We start from the raw sequence: 19,614 nt of genomic DNA, 5'->3' as shown, positions 1-19,614 counted from the left end.
AAGCCAGAGGGGTGGGTGATAGTTTCTAGAAAGGCTTGAACATTCAGCAAAGCATCTGTTCAATATTATACTCTGCAGGTAAATGGAGCATATATGTACTGTACATGCCTACCTGGCCTTTGAGATCTACACAGGGGCCCCTCCTGTGTGGGTATCCCTTTAGGAGGGTAGAGGGGTGGCCGCTGGGAGGAGGGCCATTTCTGCAGCCGCTCCCCATGTTTGGAATGCTCTCCCCAGGGAGATTTGCCTGGGCCCTTCCCTACTTTCTTTTTGGTGCCAGGTGAAGACCTTCCTTAAAAAAAAATATTTTGGTAACTAATGCCACAAGACCTTTGTTTTGTATTTTTTGCTTGTATTTTATTGTTACTTTTAATGTGTTATTGGTTTTTATATGTTTTCGTTGTGTTTTTATCTTGTGATTGTGAGCCGCCCAAAGATGCTGTGGAACAATTGAACAGCATACAGATGTTTTAAATAAATAAATAAATAAATATAGGCTGAATTTGCATGACCTGATAAGCCCCTCCCCCAGTGTATAAGCTGGGGTGGGGTGGGGCTTGTTGTGTCATGTGAATCCACCATGGCTTATTTAGGGAGGATAACGGCCCAGATTCAGAGCATAGAAGCCACCCTGACAGGTCACTGCTTGTTGCAGAGCTTAGAAGCCACCACTGGACTCGCTGCATGATCTGAACCCAAACGGCACAACAAGCCCAGAGTGACCCCAACTATTTATTTATTTATTTATTATTTATTAAAACATTTCTATGCCGCCCCTTGCCGAAGCCTCGGGGCGGCTCACAACACAAAATAAAATACAAAAAATACAAAAATAACAATATCAAATTAGCAATATAAAATAAATAACAATATAAATAACAAAACAATATATAACTACCACAGAGGTGCTTGGCAAGAGAGGAGAGAATAAAATACAAAAATAACAATATAAAAATAGCAATATAAAATAAATAGCAATATAAAATAAATAACAGTATAAATAACAAAACAATATATAACTACCACAGAGGTGCTTGGCAAGAGAAGAGAGAAATCCTTGCCACTCTAGCCAAGTGGCTGCCAGGCAAGCCCGAGCCCACTTGAGAGTGTCTATCGGAAGCTTTCGCTCTACTTCACTCAGGCAGGCACAGAGCCACCCGTGTCTGGCATTGCTACTGCTTGGCAGCCACAGTGCCAAATAGGGAGGGAGCACTCAGTGGCTTCTTCTAGAGCAGGTCAGCAGAATATGGCGGAACATCCTGGCTGGTGCAGCTGGAGGAGCAAGGTGTGATGGCACAGCTGCCAATCAGCACTCCTTGCTTACCCTTCCCTGCCCCAGTCAACGAGTATGGTTCCATGGTATGCCAAGCAAGGAGGCGGGGCAGACAGAGTGTACCCTACCCATGATGTGCCAAAGCATCTGTCATGTGCATTTCAGGTAGGGTAGTTTCTAAGCCAAACTGCAGGAAGTCTGATTTAGCATGTCATGCAAACCTACCCATAATCTTCAGCACTGACTATGTCACATTCCTCTAAATCCAAGCTCTTTTGTAGCCAATTATAACTTTTCTTTGAATGCTGGACAGCATTGAAAGAATGGGTATCTATTCTCCTTGTTCTCACATCTGGAGATATTGAAAACAGACAGACAAACACTCCTGCAAATACCCAGTTTCACTATCTTTTATTTGTTCAGCACTTCCGTTTGACCAGATTTTGCTTGGATTTTTAAAAATTACTATTGATGCTCTGAGTGATGCCAGGGCTCAATGCCAAGACATTTGAAGCTAGAACAAGACCAATTGAGGTGGATCATCCATGAATGGGGCGGGCTGGTGCAAAGAAGAGCTGGTTACTTTGAGTGTTAGAATCTGCTTTTACAGCCCCCAGCCTGTAAAACCAAACAGAAGACAGTTTTACTGATCAAATCCATTAAACTCGAGGAGTTTCATAGTGCCAATGTGGTCCCAGAAGTGTCATCACTATGAAGTTGTTGTTGTTGTTGTTGTTGTTGTTGTTGTTATTATTATTAGAACATTTCTATGCCGCCCCTTGCCAAAGCCTCGGGGCGGCTTACAACACAATAAAATACAATACAAAAATAACAATATAAAATTAAAATTAATAATATAAAATAAATAAAAAATATAAACGATATAAAAGAAGTTAGAAAAGTTATAAAAGAAAAGAAAAGAAGTCGCCCTGGCCAGATAAATAAGTAAATATTGTTAACAATTAAAATGACATTTAAATAAAAAGGTCTTCACCTGGCGCCAAAAAACAAATAACGACGGCGCCAGGCGGACCTCTCTGGGGAGCACATTCCATAGATTGGGCGCCACCGCAGAGAAAGCCCTCCTCCGGGTACTCACCCTCCTAATTTCTTTCACGGAGGGTTCCTGCAGAAGGGCCTCTCCCGCCGATCTCAAGGAGCGGGCAGGCGTATATGGTAAGGATGTTTCACTGGAGACTAAGGCCAAGACCATCCATACTATTGTATTCCCAATCACTGTGCATGGGCCTGAACTCTGGAGAGTGAAGAGCATAGACAGGAATTACATTGATGAATTGGAGGCAAGGTGCTAGGTTAAGAGTTCTTCAAAGAACTTGGACTGACAGAAAGAGGAATAATTGGGTCCCAGATCCAATCAAGCCAGAACATTCAGTAGAAACAACAATGACAAACCTGAGACTGCGGTACTTTGGGCAATATTTTGAGAAGGCAAGACTCATTGGTGAAGACACTAATGCTAGGGACAGTCAAAGGAAACAGAAGAACAGGAAGGCCAAATATGAAATAAAGGAATTGTGACAGGACTATCAATTAAAAACAACAACTACAACTTTTTGTATTTATATGATAGACAAATACAGAATGTAGTGCAAAGGCAAATTGATTGGAGAGAAGACCATGCCATGCCATGCAATTCTGAAAGCAGGCTAAAGAAAATGATGCATCCTGTTGCCCACCCAGCCAAAAAACCTGCACACCATTGGCAGGATCCAGCACTCCATTTCTAGCAACTGTATCATGCCACTTCTGGAACCCGCTACTGGTGCAAAGGAGAGGTGCCACTTCCTAAAACGGGTCCAGAGATGATACAAAATACCAATTTCCAGAAAGGGAGAGGTCAGCAACCATTCCTCCTTTGAGCTCTGCTGCCCCATTCCATCCTGGTAACAGGCACTTTTGCTCATTTCTAATTGCTTTAGGAAGAGCTAGCTTCCTATTGCACCACTGGGGAGTTTCACAGACACCCACATGACATCAGATTCTGCCACATGTCTGCTGGTTCACCAGGATCTCAATAAGCCTCTAGGATTTACTCCTGGCTTTGGAATGGCAAAAATGGAAGATCTGTTGAGTACCCAATAATCCATGGTGACATCTCTTGTATGGGCTGCATTTAGCCTGGTAGATGCAGCCTGTGAAGATTTCCATAAATTATCTACCCCTCCAGGAGTTGGCCATAACTCCATCGGTCCTAGTCAGTAGAGCTAATGGTGAGGAATCAGGGGAGTTGTGGGCCAAAACATCTGGAGGTCCCCAAGATACCTCCTCCTGCACTAAAGCACACAGTAGCAATTATTCTGCATGTTTGTAGCAATGATTATATGTTTGGAAGAACAGACCTTGTGTGGTGCTTATTATGTAATATGCTGATATTGGAGGCTTATGAGACCCTTTTTGCACCTCCAGATTTTGAGACAGTGGCGGGAAAGGAAGACTGCTGGGATGCTGATTGAAATCAGCACAGTTCCATGGCCTCAGCCTCTTCCTCTCCTCCCAGGCCCAGTTGTGAATGTAAGGGAGGGCAGGTGGTGTCACATGAAATTCTAGGGGGCAGGAGACTAGCCCTTGGAGTCCAAGCATCAAGATCATCAGTGCTCAGGCTTCCCAAAATCTCAGTGAATTGTAAGCCACCTAGGAAGGCCTTGAAAGTTATAGGCAGCCTGTAAATACATGAATGAATGAATGAATGAATGAATGAATGAATGAATGAGTAAAATCCTACGGCGTCCCAGATAATGTCCAAACCAGAGGCCACAGGTTTGCATCCTCAGTTTCATTTTGGCCCATCACTCCCTGGCTTCCATTTCCCTGTTGGAAAATGTAGACCATTTCTCAGTACTTTGTACATGTATTTTTGCTGTCTTGTCAAATTCATCTGATGACATTCTTGAAGTAGCCTTCTTCCTTGCGTGAAATATGCATGGGCATTACTACTGCTTATGACTTCGACCCAGTGGAGGCTTCGTGCTAGGTGCAAGCATTCTACCTCATTTTCCCTGATCCCTCCTTCCCAATAAGACAGCCTAAGCTGTGCTCAGCAGTTGAGAAATGCTTTGGAACCATGCAGGATTTAACTCATACCCACCTCCCTCACAGCCCCGCAATTTTCTCTCTTTGCCTTGCTATCTGTTCCTTTACACCTATAGCTGCAGTATAGGGAAACTACAAAATTGCACCACCCAATTGTAGCATTTTTAACATGCTAGCCAATGAATAACTCATTATCATTATCCTTAAAAAAGAAAGCCACTGGCACACTCATAAAAGCACAATCCAAGCTCTTCTTTAGTATACACAAAAATGTGGTCAGACAAGGGTGGTAAGAATAATCTTAGGAGATACATCCACTTCCTATTTGCCATCATATACTCTATTTCTACAGTGTAAGGAGCAGAAGGGAGGACAAAGTCTCGGAGCTTGTCTGCATGCATGAGGCATCCACTGTGCACTGGCGAGCCCTCGCTCACAGCTGTTTGTGAGCCCTTTTCATGACATCATCCTTCCCCAGGGCCTCCCCCCTGGTATAGAGAAATGCCACGTTTGGTTTGTTAATAGAATATCTAGAAGGGCAGAGAAATGCAAACCCCAGCAAAAGACCCAAGTAAAGAACAGTTTTCTTCTCACAGTGAAAAAGAAAAAGAAGCCTTAGTAAAGCAGCAAGTAAAATCTCTCAAGTGGAAAAGATTCTAGGCAAGCATACTGATTCAGATTATTTTCATTCCTTAGAGCTCTTGGTAATCATATGAACAACAGTAACAACAACAACAGGCTTTATAGTGTTTTATATCAATGGTACATTTTTTTTCATGTATTGGATGAAGAAAAGCCTTCCATTTATCTCCTTGTTGTCTATGTCCCCCTATGCAAAACATTTCTGATAGTTTAGGTGTAAGAGCTTAATGGACACATTAGGCTTCTTGACCACTAGGTTACCACAATTAGAATTTTTTCAGCCATTATTAAATTTCCTCCTAAGTTCATATGTTCTAGCTGTATTTCATTTTTAGCAGACCCATACAATTATATACGTATACATAACCCCAAAGTGGTTAATTTTATTGTTTATCTGGCAGGCATAAATTAAATATATTTCTTGCATTTCCTAATTTTCAGAGTTGTTCCCTTTTGGAGCTGGTGAATCTACTCAGACACATGTAGAGAATACAGATTCAGAACGTGCAAATCATCCATGATGTAACTAACTTTCAAATCAATTATTTCCTTACAGATGACCGTCTTTTGTGCCAACATCGCGCTGCTCCTGTTTTCCATCAGGGGGCAGGCTTGTACATGAAACAGGCGTATCCCACTAACTTTATCACCGCCTTTCTTGCAAAATCCTTTTGTATGCATTTTGATAACTCTTATTCCCCTCCACTTTTAAGTCCTTATTGCATTCAGTTGATTTCTTTAAAATAAAAAGATAAAAACGCAAATATCCTGCATTTTAATGAAGTACAGCTAACTGTGCTTATCTTGTTTGTATCCTATTTTCTTATTAGGCTCCCTGACATTTATTAACTGTGTCAATGTGAAGTGGGGAACCAGAATACAAGATCTTTTCACATATGCAAAAGTTATGGCCCTTATTATGGTTATAGCTGTGGGTCTTTATAAAATTAGCCAAGGTAAGAACATACTTACTATGTACAAATACTAACAAAACTGAAGAGCATACAGAGGATACTGGCCTAGACCATGCCATAATTTTTGGCTTTCTTTTTGTATATTTCCATCAAATCCTATGAATTGTAACATCTTATGTTATCATCTCAAATCATGGATAGCCATACATGATAGACTGTGAACAGCCCATTCATGTCATGGTGTCCCATCACTGACAGATGACCCTGTCTGTGCTTGACCCAGCAGAGAGCATATTGTGACCCAAATGGATAATGTGAATGAGCCCTGTGGCTTCAGAACACCAAACACTTGCTCTAAAATCATCCTATAGATGACCTTCATGGGCACCCACTTCTTTCTGGAATCAAAGTTACATGAGCTTTGCATAATCCACACAGATTGTCTCTGTGCATGTATGGGAATAACCACAGGTTTCTGACATTTCCATAGGACAAACAGAAAACCTCAAGGAGCCATTTGAAGGTTCAACTACTAATGCCGGATTAATTGCACTTGCGCTTTACTCAGCCCTCTTTTCCTACTCTGGATGGGATACACTGAATTTTGTCACTGAAGAAATGAAAAACCCAGAAAGGTACATGCATGACTCATGCAGAACACTCGTACAATATTCTCTGAGTGCATTGTTAGCAATGGCTCATTTCTGTAATATTCATGTTTGGAGAGCTGTATGTATGAATGGCTGCATTGTTCATTTTTCCTCCTTTTGGTTTACCATTCATTCCATTACAAACACTGTGCCAATTCTTCTGATTTCCGTCTGCAGGAATTTGCCACTTTCCATTGCAATTTCAATGCCTGTGGTGACAATCATTTATCTCCTGACTAATGTGGCCTACTATGTCGTGCTGGACATGCCTGCTCTGTTAGCAAGTGATGCTGTGGCAGTGGTACGTTGTAAACCACCGGTGGAATCCAATGTCTGATACTGGGGAAAGCACCTCATGAAGATGTTGAATAATATCAAAAATGATGGCTGCTTCCCGGTGAGGTTTTTATTGCCCCGTCGCAATGCCTCGTTCATAAAACTTCATGGAGGAAATATATAAAATCATCCTCCACTTGTAATCTTCTCCTGGTTCTTTTTTCCAACCACATTTTCTTTGTTTGTTTTGCTTTGTTTTTACTTTTTATTTTCCCAACATATACAATTGCATAAAAGAGGATGCTGAACAAAAGAAAAACGCACATAAACAGAACAGACTAAAGTGAACAAAATAAGCAAAGTTGCCAAGGGAATTAGAAACAAACACAGCCCATATACTGCAGCCCCTAAAACTGACTCTCTTCATATCTTCCCACGCTCTGTGAGAGTTTGCAAAAAAGAATTCTAGTTCAAATTCTAATGCTTTCCTTTTTCCTTTCCAAACTCCCCTGAACTTCCATTAGTCATGCTAAGCACAATAAAATTTGCATTTGTCATTAAATTCTTCTAACAGTCTTCTATTTACATATTTAGTTAGTTTTGCCATCACCAAGCACACCTCCTGTTGTTTTATCTTATTTTTACCATGGGATATCAGCTAAAGAGAAAAAGATGCACCGTGCCTTCCAACTGGCAGTGCTAGGAACCCTCCATCTGGAAGGACCCAGTGGGGTACCCTTGCTGGCTACGGTAAAGGCCAACAGTGCTTCTGTTCTGGCATCATCTGAATAGGAAATATCTTGGGCGGTATTCAGTGCTGCTGTTCCTGCTGATGCAACTGTTGTTACATTAGTGCAAGTGACCTGTAGCTCAATGTTGATAGTTCCTGAGGATGTGACAGGTTTTCCCAAGAAACCCATTAAGTCAGAGAATACACTACTGGCATTATTCTGCAGGTCACATACAGCAGCAAATATGGCAATCATGTGAATGGAACAGCAGTGTTGAATACTGCTCATTGTGCATAGTATATTTGTTTACAACTTAGCTTTCCAGACATTTCCCTAATCCACACTTTCCCTACACAATTTTCCATATAAGCTTAGGTCTCACATAATTTCAAACTGGGCAATTAACATTTGCTGGCAACAGAATCCAGAGTACGAGGTAGCAGTAAAATATGATGTAGCTGTGATTGTGGGTGTCAGGCAACCATGAAACCATCCAACCACTGTTGTTGCCAATCTGACTTCCAGGAATATCCCCAATATTTTTGATAAATATTTAGATTTCTTTTAAAAGCTAACAAATTAACACAAGGCAATAATTCAAAATTGTTTGTGCACATGTGAGAAAAGCACAGGTGTGCACAATGGGAGAGCTCAAAGGGAGGGAACTGCAGGCATGGGGTGCATGGATTGAAGCAACCTTGGAATTGCAGGATCCAAAGCCCCAAATTCTCTGTCTCCCAAATTCCCAAAACACTTGGTAGTAGGGAGAAAGCTGCCTCAACCCAGAAGGCTGCTGTAAATGATTTTGCTACCATTGCAGTTGGGAAGATTGAGAGATGAGAGGAGCACGTTTCCTACAGTATTCCTTCTTATCCATTCTGCCAACATGAGCACAGCAGGGCTTTGGATTTGGGGGCTCATTCACCCCTGAAGCATCTGCCTTTACTCCCGTGTGCTGCAACTTCTGTTTACTGTTACTGGCGTTTTAGTGTTGCCTGCGTAAGCTGTCCAGAGTGCCTTTGGCTAAGAGGTGTGGCATATAAGTGCAATAAATAAAACTAATTATGAGGTCCTCTTGCCATTGACTTGCTCCTGGACCCTTTTTAAATCCATCCCTAGCATGGGCCACTCACGTTGTCCATGTCCTACCAGTGCTTACCCAGTGGAACAAGCAGCTATTGATACAGGATCTTACATCTGTGCTTGTTGCTTGGACACATGAGCAACTGACTTTCCGTTACGTTTTGACTGACACTGTCTTATTTCAGAGGTGTGGAGACCCTTTCCCTGCATCACACATATAGTAAAACATACTTTAGAATGGACAGCATGAATAATAATCCCTTGTCCTATCTAGCATACAGTTTGGAAGTTGACTAAATCTTGCTGCAGTGATTAGATCACACTGCTGGATTGGGATGGTAGCTTTAATCCAAATATCAGTTTCATCTTTTTTTTGTTCTTTAAGCATCCACTCAATGGAAATTTAGCTGTATCGTGATGGATGACTAATCTAGTATTCACTTAGCTTTTCAAGAGCTTTTTTCAAGTTGGGGGTGAACATTTTTTATCAAAAATGGTTTAAGCTGCACATTTCCATGAGGGTTGACTGACATCTTGAAACAAGCTGAATGGAGCCTCTCTTTCTCTGTTTATTTCCCTTTTCTTATTGCAGACTTTTGGTAATGAAGCTCTTAGCCATGCTAAGTGGATCATTCCTATTACAGTGGCCATGTCGTGTTATGGAGGGTTAAACTCATCCATAATAGCAGCTTCCAGGTAAGAAATATGATTAAGCTTGCACTGTGCAGATGATCAGTAGCATTTTGTAACAGGTAATTTCACGGAAAGATGCATCATTCCTGTACTTAGGGTTTCTGTACACAAAGCATTTATTATGTGCATTTGCTCCACCTCTTATGGGAGTTTGTAGTTCCCTTTTCCCATGTTAGCATCCTCCAATATTTCTCTGGCATTTCTATCCATTCTTTTTCCTTTTTAGAGCAAGGAATGTTGGTTATGTCCTGGATGCCACCATTCTGTGCTACAGAAGCTTGGCATAATGTTGCAAGCCTTCTCTATACCACATCAGCATCTTGTGTAGTGTAATGGGGCATGTAGGAACATCTGAAAAGGCAGAGAGGACACCCTGGAGGGAGAGGGAACCTTGTGTTAAGGATGCTGTAAACCTCCCACAAAGAAAGTGATACAAGCAGCCTCAGAAAAGTGCTGGGGTCTATGCCCTTAACTGAGCTAAAAGATTGGAACAGTGTTCTCCTCAAAACCACATTTTAAAATAACATCAACATGCAGTATAATTTTGCAGAAGCTGTTATCCTATGCATATTTAGACAGAAAAAGTCCTACAGTTAAGCATGCTGTTTTTCTTCCTGGTTTAGTTTGTTCATTAATTTGTTTATTGCATTTCTATACTGCCCAATAGTCAGAGTTTTCTGGCGTATAACAATGATGAATAATATTTTCATCACTATCTTGTAATGGTAGGGGGAATAGGACTTCCTTGCTCTGCTGGTGTGACCAGTTGTGGAATGAAAGGAATGTGCCCTCTGCCAACTTACAATGGGCCGTATCCAATGTTACTCTTCCTTAGAGGAGATCCACTGAAATGAACGAGATTTAAGTTGGACTAACACTGGATTCAGCTCACTATTGTAAAGCTTCTTGGTGAGACAGATGAGCATGTTCTCTTATTCCCTATCCATGTAACATGGACAAAATTAGAATATGGAGAAGCTAATTCCCATGCAATGCATAAACAGTGGCAGCCACTTCTTAGGAATCAGCCCAAAGCCACTGCTATCTATAAGGACTTATGTAATGTTGCTGTCCCATTAAGCCAGTATTTTTCCATCTGCACTGTCTACCACTTGCTTTCCCAGCTCAATCAAAAAGTGCTTGCAATAATGTTTACAAGCCTAAATGGTTTTGAGCCAAGTTTCTGAAAGGTTGTCTCCTCCCACAAATATTTTGCCTGGTTTTTTGCTTTTTTTGTTTCTATCCCACCTTTCATAACTAAGAACCTTGAGAGAGTAATCATATAATATAATTTACCATTATATTATATAATGGTATGCTTATACATTAAGCATCTTATGCTTATCTCTACTTGACACAAATGCAAACCTGCCCTTTTTGAGTTGCAATGGATGGCTGCTAGCAAAGATGGCTTTTTGGTGGCAGCACCCAAGCTGTGGAACACACTTTCCCAAGATGGTGAAAAGCCTGGTGCCAAAGCTGTGACCTTTTCAGCTTCTATTTTCCTGGGCATTTGAAACTTCCAACTTTTCAGCCTTTAGCTGTTTCTTTATCAATGCTTTGCTGCAGGTAGTTTTATGTAATCAACATTGCAGAGTTGCTTCAGAATGTAGTAAGACTGTGCATTTAAACTTTGTTCACTTTGCGCAAGGCTTTTTTATGTTGGAGCCAGAGAAGGACATCTGCCTAACAGCCTGAGTTTGATTCATATAAACTGTTTCACACCTGTTCCTGCACTTCTTTTTAATGTAAGTAATCACAAGGCATAAGAAAGCAAAGTGTTGGATACATTGATTTTGTTTGTTTTGAAACGTGCATGAATGACATGTTTGGTCCTGGCTAATACTTCATAAACTGAGCCAAGCAGAGAAAACCTTCCCTTGCCAAGCCCAATGTTTATTCATATATTTAGTTAAAGCACAGACAGAGAGATGATACAGATTCCCTTAGCTGTAGGCTCCGTTTACTCCAATGAGAGTTACTGCCAGGTAAATGTGTATAGGTAGGGTTGCAGCCTAAATTAGCTCTTGTTAGTTAGAAGATTTTCTCCCTTGTCCTTCAATTATCTTCCAATCATCTTGATTCTTCTGAGAAACAGCTTATAATAATATTAAAAAATCCCAGAACCTCACAGGTACAGAATCCAGCAGTCCTTAAGTCTTCTGCTTTTGAATTCTTCCATCTTGGTGTCAGTGTACTGGTGTTGTTGCCAGTGCAGATGGGAGAGTCAATCCCAGCAGGTGTTTTCATCTGGCTTGACAGTGTGAGGGTGCCTGGTTGCCTGAGTGTCCTTTCTGGCAGGGAGGAGGGAGTCAAGCTGCCCCTTCTCGGGTTGATGGGTGAGGGCAGGCCTGCTGCCTCATGTGTCCTGAATCGTTTGGCCAATGGCAGAAGGCAGACTGTGTTTCCCCTCAGTTCTGCAGTCCTGGGCCAGCCAAGGGCTAAGCAACATGAGACGTATAGAGTGCAGTGGATCCTCTTTGCATGTTTAGTGTAGTACAAGCAAGGAGGACCCCAGATCTGGATTGGCTGGGACCATGGAGCACAGGTAAGATGGGGCAAATCTTCCCATCCAGCCACTCCCACCAAAATCTTTCCACCACCACCAAGTACAGGAGCTAAAGAAAGAAAAATACAACTGCATTGGCAACATTTAGGGCTAGTTTTTTTCTTTATTGCCTGTGGAGTCTGGGTGCAAAACTAGCAGGGAGGAGCAGTTGGGTGGAGAGGTTTAGACCTGAACTCCCTGCATGTGGTAGTTCCACTCTGGATGCACTTACACTAAAGTCAAATGGAGAGCCAGCTATACAAGCTATGTGTTTTCAGTCTGTCTATCCAGGGCACATCAGAAGAAAAGAAAATAGAAAGGGCTCAGGAGAAAAAATATCCTGGCCTCTCCAGTCTCTTTCCCTCCCCACCTACCAGAACATCCCCTTTCCACCCTCTTCAAGGTCACATTTTCAACCCCAGAGAAGCAGCTAGCGTGGTTCTATCCATTCTGGTTGCAAAGATTTAGTTTCCATCTACATTGCTCCCTACCAAGGTCAGGGCACTGTCTCCAGCCTCAGAAGGGGTTTTCCTGCACCATCATACGGTCCTCAGATTGCCAGAATCATATAAAACCAGAAGGAAGTTCTCTTATTTATTTGTCACATTCCTACACCACTCAAGAGCAGAAGCTTTCTGGACAGTTCATAAAAGTTCATGTAATCTGCCTTTCAACACTAAGATTGAGTGCTTTCTCACCCTCACAAGCAGTAACTCACATGTTAATAATTGTGCATGGTGACTTTGGAGAGGGATGCATTTTGCATCACCACCATATAGTTGCAAGGGGATCACATCAGCTCAATTCTAAGTAGCTTCCTGTCCACACCCAAGCCCATCTGTGGGGCAGTGTGCATACAGTTGTTGAGCATAGGCAGCAAACAATGCACACATCTGTGCCTGCTGGAGGAAGGCACCTAGCCAAGGCATCAATATATACAGCAACCGGTGTGCATGCAGTTTCAGATCTGGCAGGGGGCCTGCCACTGAAGCCTGCTTCGAACTGCAGAGCACTCTTGCAGAACTGGTACCTTTCTAGTCACAGCACAGAAGAGCACACACAAGAGGAAAAAGCTACATATGGTGGCCAAGGAAGGGGAGGAACGATCAAGGAGCTTCTCTGGGTGAGCATTGGCAGTGCAATCATCATTCCCTGTTCATGGTTGCGAAGTTATTCAGACAACATCACGACCAGTTTAGAAGCTTTTTATGTGAGGTTTGTTTGTTTGTTTCTCTAATAGCAGGGAAAATGGGTATTTTTTTCAGATACTAGAAATACAAGAGCTTTTGTGTTTGTGCCATACCACAGAGCCACCTAGAGGTGATGTAACAGGAAACATCCAAAGGAGCATTGCTTGTGTATGGCTCCAATCTCAGTTCAGTGACAAAAGCAGAAGTAGATGCAAGGAATTAACAGCTCATGTAGAAAAGTCCAACAACAAATGTTTGCAATTGTTTAGAACATTAATCCTGCCAGGGTCTGATTACTACATGTGCTTTAATGGAGTATGGAAAAATGTCAATACGTAATGAGAAATATTATGGGATGTTTTGTGGCACATTTTAAGCTGAGAACTTCAAGTTTATAACCAAGCTTATTTTTAGAACATGGATTTCCCTACACCACAACTTGCCTTTACACTTTTTGTTTTGTGTTTTGTTTTGTTTCTCTGTAGGGATTAATGACCTTGGTTTACCTCCTCGTGGAAGATGTCTTTCTCCTTATTAATTACTATTGCTTCAGCTATTGGTTGTTTGTGGGGTTATCCATTGCAGGACTAATATACTTAAGACATACCCAACCAGAGAAACAGAGACCCATTAAAGTAAGTTAATAACAAAATGAAAGCTTAAAATGTGTGTGTTTTCATGTGTACTCCAAGTCACTAGTGCAGGTATTTAATTTTTGAAAGTGGTTTTGCAATTAGCATTGTCACTGCTGCCTGACACTGTTGAGAATGTCAGGATAATTGCTAGTTAACCAGCTACTGAAAGCTTAAGAAAACACTTCTCCTCCCTAGAACTTAGATAACCTTGCCTTGCCTACTGTGGCACCAGCAAAGAACAACAACTTGAAGGGAATTTGGGGTTAGAAGGAGATTGCCTATCATTAAGCCAAGGGTGGGCAGACTTTAGGAAAAAGGGTGGACTATAAATGTTATGGAACAAGAAGTTGCTTCCTCTGCTGGGATGGGGGCTGGAGGCCACTGGATGCAGTATATCCACAGTCTCTCCCCATCTTCCCTCTGGCCTGCCCCCAACCACCCTTCCCTTCCCTTCCCTTCCCTTCCCTTCCCTTCCCTTCCCTTCCCTTCCCTTCCCTTCCCTTCCCTGGGGCTGGGGTCTAAGCCTTCAGAAAGGGAGCCACTGCTCCCTTCTGGAATGAGACAGGACAGCAGAATGCACAGAAAGGAGCTCGTTACCTGTCCTGACCTGGACATGAATCCTTGCCCTGATGTTGAGGTTTGCTTTAGGCAATACTAACTCCCCATGGGGCTGGCAGGGGGTCCCATAGGTGCAATGGAATCAGTGGAAGAGCAACAGTAGTACTGGAAACCATCCAGTCTGCTGCAGGAATTGAAAAACCAAGAAGTTATTAACTTAGAAATTTTTATTAAGATGGACTCCTAACTGGTAGATATTTTCCCTGATGTTTATCATGCAGTGTTGTGACCTGCAAAGAAGGCACAGTGGCCTCTTCAACAGTTTTCCTCACTATTTTGTGATCAGATTCCTGTAGGTACCATTTCACTCATCATGGCTGCTGGTTCAGTCAGTAATTTTTCTTGTCTCCTGGAAGCTGGTATATTGCAAAGCAAGTTAGATATAGGAATACTTGAATGGGGTTGGGGTATAATATCATGCAAAGTTTTCTCATGCCATATTATGCACTTTCATACAATACCATGCAATATTTTCTTTTACCTTAACTCATCTTTTTGTATTTGCAGCTCAGCCTTTTCTTCCCTATTGTCTATTGCATATGCACCATTTTCCTAATCATAGTTCCACTCTATAGTGATACAATCAATTCTATTATTGGAATTGGTATAGCACTCTCTGGAATACCTGCTTATTTTTTGGGAGTCCATTTACCAGTTGAAAAGAGACCCAGGTATCTTCAGTGGCTTTCAGGTAAGAAATGCAGATTTTTTTTTAAAAAAAAAACCTGTATATCATCTCTTGTAATTTCAAAAATGCCTAATTTATGTCATTTAGGGCACAATACTATGGGTATGGCCATAAGTCCTGAACCTGGAGCTTTATGGGCATCTGATGCAGAGAGGGAGGAGCAGCAGATGAGATCTTTGCCTCTCAATCTTCCTCTTCTGCATTTTTGCTAGATGGGCATTTTTGCCTGCTTTTTGCTAGGAAAACTTGGGGGTGGGGGAAGAATGCTGGGAAAACGTCTAGTTACCTTTTCTTCTGTCCGCTCTAGTCTCCTTCCCTTCCTGCCCTAGAAATGCCCTCTTTAGCCCTTCTCTGGTGCTGTTTTCCTGGTTTCAGAGGGCAACTAGAGCAACTCTTTGTGTTACAGCTGCAGAGGGAAGGAGAATGCACTGCTGATTCTGACCTCATATCTGGGAATCCAAATTCTTTTATGCACATTAGCCAGTGCCTGAAGCCACAGGGTCACTCCATTGATGCCTTTTAAAGATTCATTATTTTAAAGATGTTATTAATCATCTAGTGATACTTGCATCCCTCATCACACCAGGGGTGAGCAACAAGTGGCTCGACCACTTAATGTAGCATCCAGCCCAATTTCATGCAGTTCTCAGCCTTGGATGACACCTGAGGTCATCAATTTGTCTATTTTATCTTTCAGCTACAACTACCAAATATGTTCAAATGGTGCTCTACTGTTGCCTGACAGACCTGGATGTTGACACAGATACATCAGAAACCAAAGCAAAGTAGAGTCATCCTGACAGTTCCTCCCCCTGTAGCTGGGGATACTTCAGTGTTCTCTTGAGCCACTACTGTACAGCACATCATTTTGATATTTCTTAATCTGTCCTACGTTATTAGCCCTTCCTCAGTCTGATTACTGGTTTGTGAGGACTACTTCTTGCTGATTCAATAGCTGGTAATAATACACTGTTTGAAATAATACAAAGTGCATTGTATAGAAACAAACACTTAATAGTTGTTACTTTTTAAAGCCTATTGTATCAGTGGCTCAAAGTTACTGATTAAATGAAAAGAAGGAAAATGTAAGCTGATGTCAAGAGGACAAACTAAAAATATACACACTTCCAATCTCAACCTCTTTCCCCAAAGGTGCCTGAAAACATTTGCATTGTAAACTTTAATGCTATGGTGCTCTATGGCTGCAATCTTATACTCACTTACCTGGGAATAAGTCCCATTGAATGCAGTAGACTTTACTTCTCAGGAGACCTGGGGCAGTTCCCAGTGCTGGCCTTGCCCCTCTGCCAGTTGTGTTGCAGCCCTAGCGCCCATCAGCCATTCAACAGGTCGTCCTGATTTACTAGAGCAACCCCAGGAACAATCCAAGATGCTACTTACCACAAAGGAACAGGTTAGCAGAGTTAACTTCTGCAGTCTCTGCTATCCTGCTCTGTTCCAGAAATGAGCATTTCCAGTTGCTCTAAGAAGTGCTAGCTTCTCATTTCACTGGGGTAATTTCACTGATGGATACCGCCCGTGTTTTGGATTGTGTTGTAAGGGCTGGTTCCTGATGTAAACATGTTCAGAGAAGACCCATTGAAATCAACAGGTGCCAATATAAACTTCACAACCACTGATTCCAATGGGCCCATTGTTAAAGATGACTAACTCTGGATCCAACCCTTAATCTTTTACAGAGAAAAGGTGCACACAATTTTTATTGAGCGGATACTGTAATAAATCTTACATTATAAATCTATAGGGTACAGTATAATGTCAATGGGCCATAGAAATCAGTGGAAAGATACCAGTGGTACAACAAGGAGACCGTCCATGCTCTTGCACCAGCATGTAAACCTAAACATCAGATTCGAATTCTCCACATGGTTGCACCTCCATCCTGTCTTATTCCCTTGCAAGGCAGCACTGACCCTCATTGGATGGGCAGACTGGCTGTGAGCTGCTCCTTCTGCAGGAGTAGCTGCTGAAGTAGCACAGGAGTTCTATTTTGGATGCCATTTGCCCTCAGGATTTATAATATTCTGATGTTTAAACTTATGAGCGGGATGGAGCTTCATGTCAGTTCCACTTGTAAGCTACCTTTGTAGCTTCACAGGGATATATCTGTGTAGAGCTTCAGCATTATAGAAATGAAGTTAATAATAATAGTAATACCTTTGGAGTATCACAGATTACAGCACTCAAGAGACTGTAAGTGATAACTATCTATGCTAAATTGCTATCCGTTTTTCTTCTGAATAAGCAACTATATGTAGTAATCACCCAAAACATTAAGTATTTCTTTCCTTCCAGCCAAAGGATTTTTAGCACAAACAGAAACATGCTGTGTTTCAGTGGGGGTGATAGTCTTAAATGTACTTCAGTTTTAAGTTTGAGCTCAAGAAAAATGGAAACTATTTTGCCAGTTTTGCCTTAAAACATCAAACAGGCATGCCAACACACAACAAAAGGTTCAGGACCATTTTTTTTTTCTTCTCAAAGACCCCCTATAAATTGACTTCCAAAAATCCTTTCAAACTTCTGCTTAATAAATAAGTTTTGTGAGTGTTCCCTGGGTATTTGCATGTTCAGAGAATCTAGTAATACTTGATAAGCATGTAACTTTACTTCTATCACTTGATTCCGAACTGTTGCCAAAGAGAACTTTGTTACCTGGCTTTATAATTAGCTTGAAATTAGATCAGGGAAATAACCAATTCTCTGCCCCAAAATGGAAGTTACAGTCCTTTAAAATCAATCAAACCCTCTCCCAACCAGAGTGTTCAAGAACTCATCAGAGTAAATAGTATTTTGTCTCAGAGTAGCTCTGAGTTAATCTAGTTAATCACAGTACTCCCAAGTATGGTATCCGTCTCCTCAGCAGCAGTATAGATTGGATATTTATCTCTTGTATTGGAGCTTCTTGCTTTAGGGCAGGAAGTCAAGGCAGATCGTGGCAGCTAGAGAATTGGTGCTTCTTCTGAGCTATTTGCTGAGTGGTCTTCAGCATTGCAGGGTGTTTACTGAGCCTTTGTTTCTTCAGACCCAAGGTTCACCCTGCTCTCCAATTCCCTTTCTCCTCAGCATCCTATGAATACCCCTCTGCAACAACATTGCATATTTCTTCACTCCATTACTGTAGAGAGTTCTGATTAATTGTTGTAAATAGATGTTTTTGTTTTTATAATATATACAAATTGTGGGGTATGGTCCAGTTACAATTCAGCAATTTTCAATCCAGTTACTTTCACTGGATTCATTAGAGAGATTTCAGAGGATGCTTAAAGATGCTTCCAGATGGATGTCTCTTAGCCCTAGAATTCAAAAGACATTGTGAAGCTATTCTGTACTTCTTTCTTTAATGGATTTTCTGCAGTAATAAACAAGACAGAAGTAGGGAGAAAAAATAAGCAGGATACAAATGGAAGACAAATGGATCCCCATAAAAGCCTGTTAATGAGACAGGCTGATTGCATGAGAAAAGCCTTGGAAGGAGCCTCTCTCCCACTGAGATGGATATGCCTGTACAGAGTTTAGTGTTGTAAGATTGTTTCATCTTTGTTATTCAAGATGTGCAGCCACAACAATCAATGGCCACCCCGATGTTATGTTATGTTATGGCCACCCCGATGTTATTGTGCTTAGCACCGGGCATCTTTCTTAATCACAAAGCTCCTGCAGACAGCCCTGAGTTGGATCACCACCGCTGTGCAAGAGGCAGAGGAGTTAACCTGCCCCCTTGCCCCAGTGGTGTTTTATGTCAACAATCAGCCCTGGATCTTTTTGGCCTTGGCTGCTATTTTAACTCTGCATAAGATCGCTGCCCTTACTTGGATTAATATGCCTAATATTCATGTACATGATGAAGCTATTTCTTTGCTCCCTACCCATCCTCCTGGCAGGGAGATGGGATGGTGTGGTGTTGGCACTGGTTCATTTGTTTTATGTCTCTGTGCTTTGAAGAACATAGAGGCCCTGCTGAGTACAGAGGCCAGGGAATATGTTAAACCCAGATAAAAGGAATACTGTTGTTCTTTACCTAGAGCCAAAGATTATACAATGGGAAAAGTTAGAATAAAAACACTGTTGAACAGTTTATTTTAGTGGTTCTCAGAGTAACATCAGAGTGTGGGAATAGGGTGTAATTCTTTGAGAAAGGCCTTCCTCCAACTCCCCCACCCCACCCCACCCCACCCCCCAAAAAACTGGCAAGTCGGTAAGCATTTTCCTTTGTAAAACAGGATAAGTAGGCTTCTGGGAAGAAACAAAATGCAAATGTTGGCAGAGTGAGAACTGGGCAAAGTCCAAATACTGACAGAACCAATTGTACAGTGGCACTGTAATAACAAATCATCGCCTGTGATATTCTCAGATAATACTGGGAAATCATTCTGTTTCAAAAGAAAGCATTCAGAAAGAGCTCGAATCTAACAGTGTTTGATTTTTGTATATCATCTGCATCTTAGTTTTCAGAAAAATCTTGATAGCATTCTAAGAATTATATTGGCAAGTGAAACAAATGTGTGAATAAATAAATAAAGGGCCATTTTAACCTTAAAACTCTCCATTTGTTGTTGCCTTGTTTCTTTGTATATTTTACATGTTAATAAGAACAATGG

General features: G+C 41.5%; 1 protein-coding gene across 7 annotated transcripts in view; it reads left to right on the top strand.

The window, feature by feature from the left end:
* The window catches only part of LOC123020583 (Y+L amino acid transporter 2-like), a 47,159-nt gene that overhangs the window by 16,556 nt on the left and 10,989 nt on the right, over positions 1-19,614 (top strand). For 2 of the 7 annotated variants that reach the window (XM_044424494.1, XM_044424493.1), the window contains exons 3-8: positions 5,797-5,922; positions 6,371-6,831; positions 9,213-9,316; positions 10,965-11,061; positions 13,537-13,686; positions 14,812-19,560. In XM_044424494.1, coding sequence (XP_044280429.1) covers positions 5,797-5,922; positions 6,371-6,831; positions 9,213-9,316; positions 10,965-11,061; positions 13,537-13,686; positions 14,812-15,204 — 1,331 coding nt within the window. In that variant the 3' untranslated portion in view covers positions 15,205-19,560. Of the gene's footprint in view, positions 1-5,796; positions 5,923-6,370; positions 6,832-9,212; positions 9,317-10,964; positions 11,062-13,536; positions 13,687-14,811; positions 19,561-19,614 lie in introns of those variants that run through there. The other 5 variants (XM_044424497.1, XR_006414142.1, XM_044424496.1 and 2 more) reach the window with 5 other exon arrangements.

Source organism: Varanus komodoensis, unplaced genomic scaffold, assembly GCF_004798865.1.
Source record: "Varanus komodoensis strain SLA01 unplaced genomic scaffold, ASM479886v1 scaffold14_1, whole genome shotgun sequence".
NCBI lineage: Eukaryota > Metazoa > Chordata > Lepidosauria > Squamata > Varanidae > Varanus > Varanus komodoensis.
The sequence above is the reverse complement of the archived record's forward strand: the minus strand, read 5'-3'. Positions and strand labels throughout refer to the sequence as shown.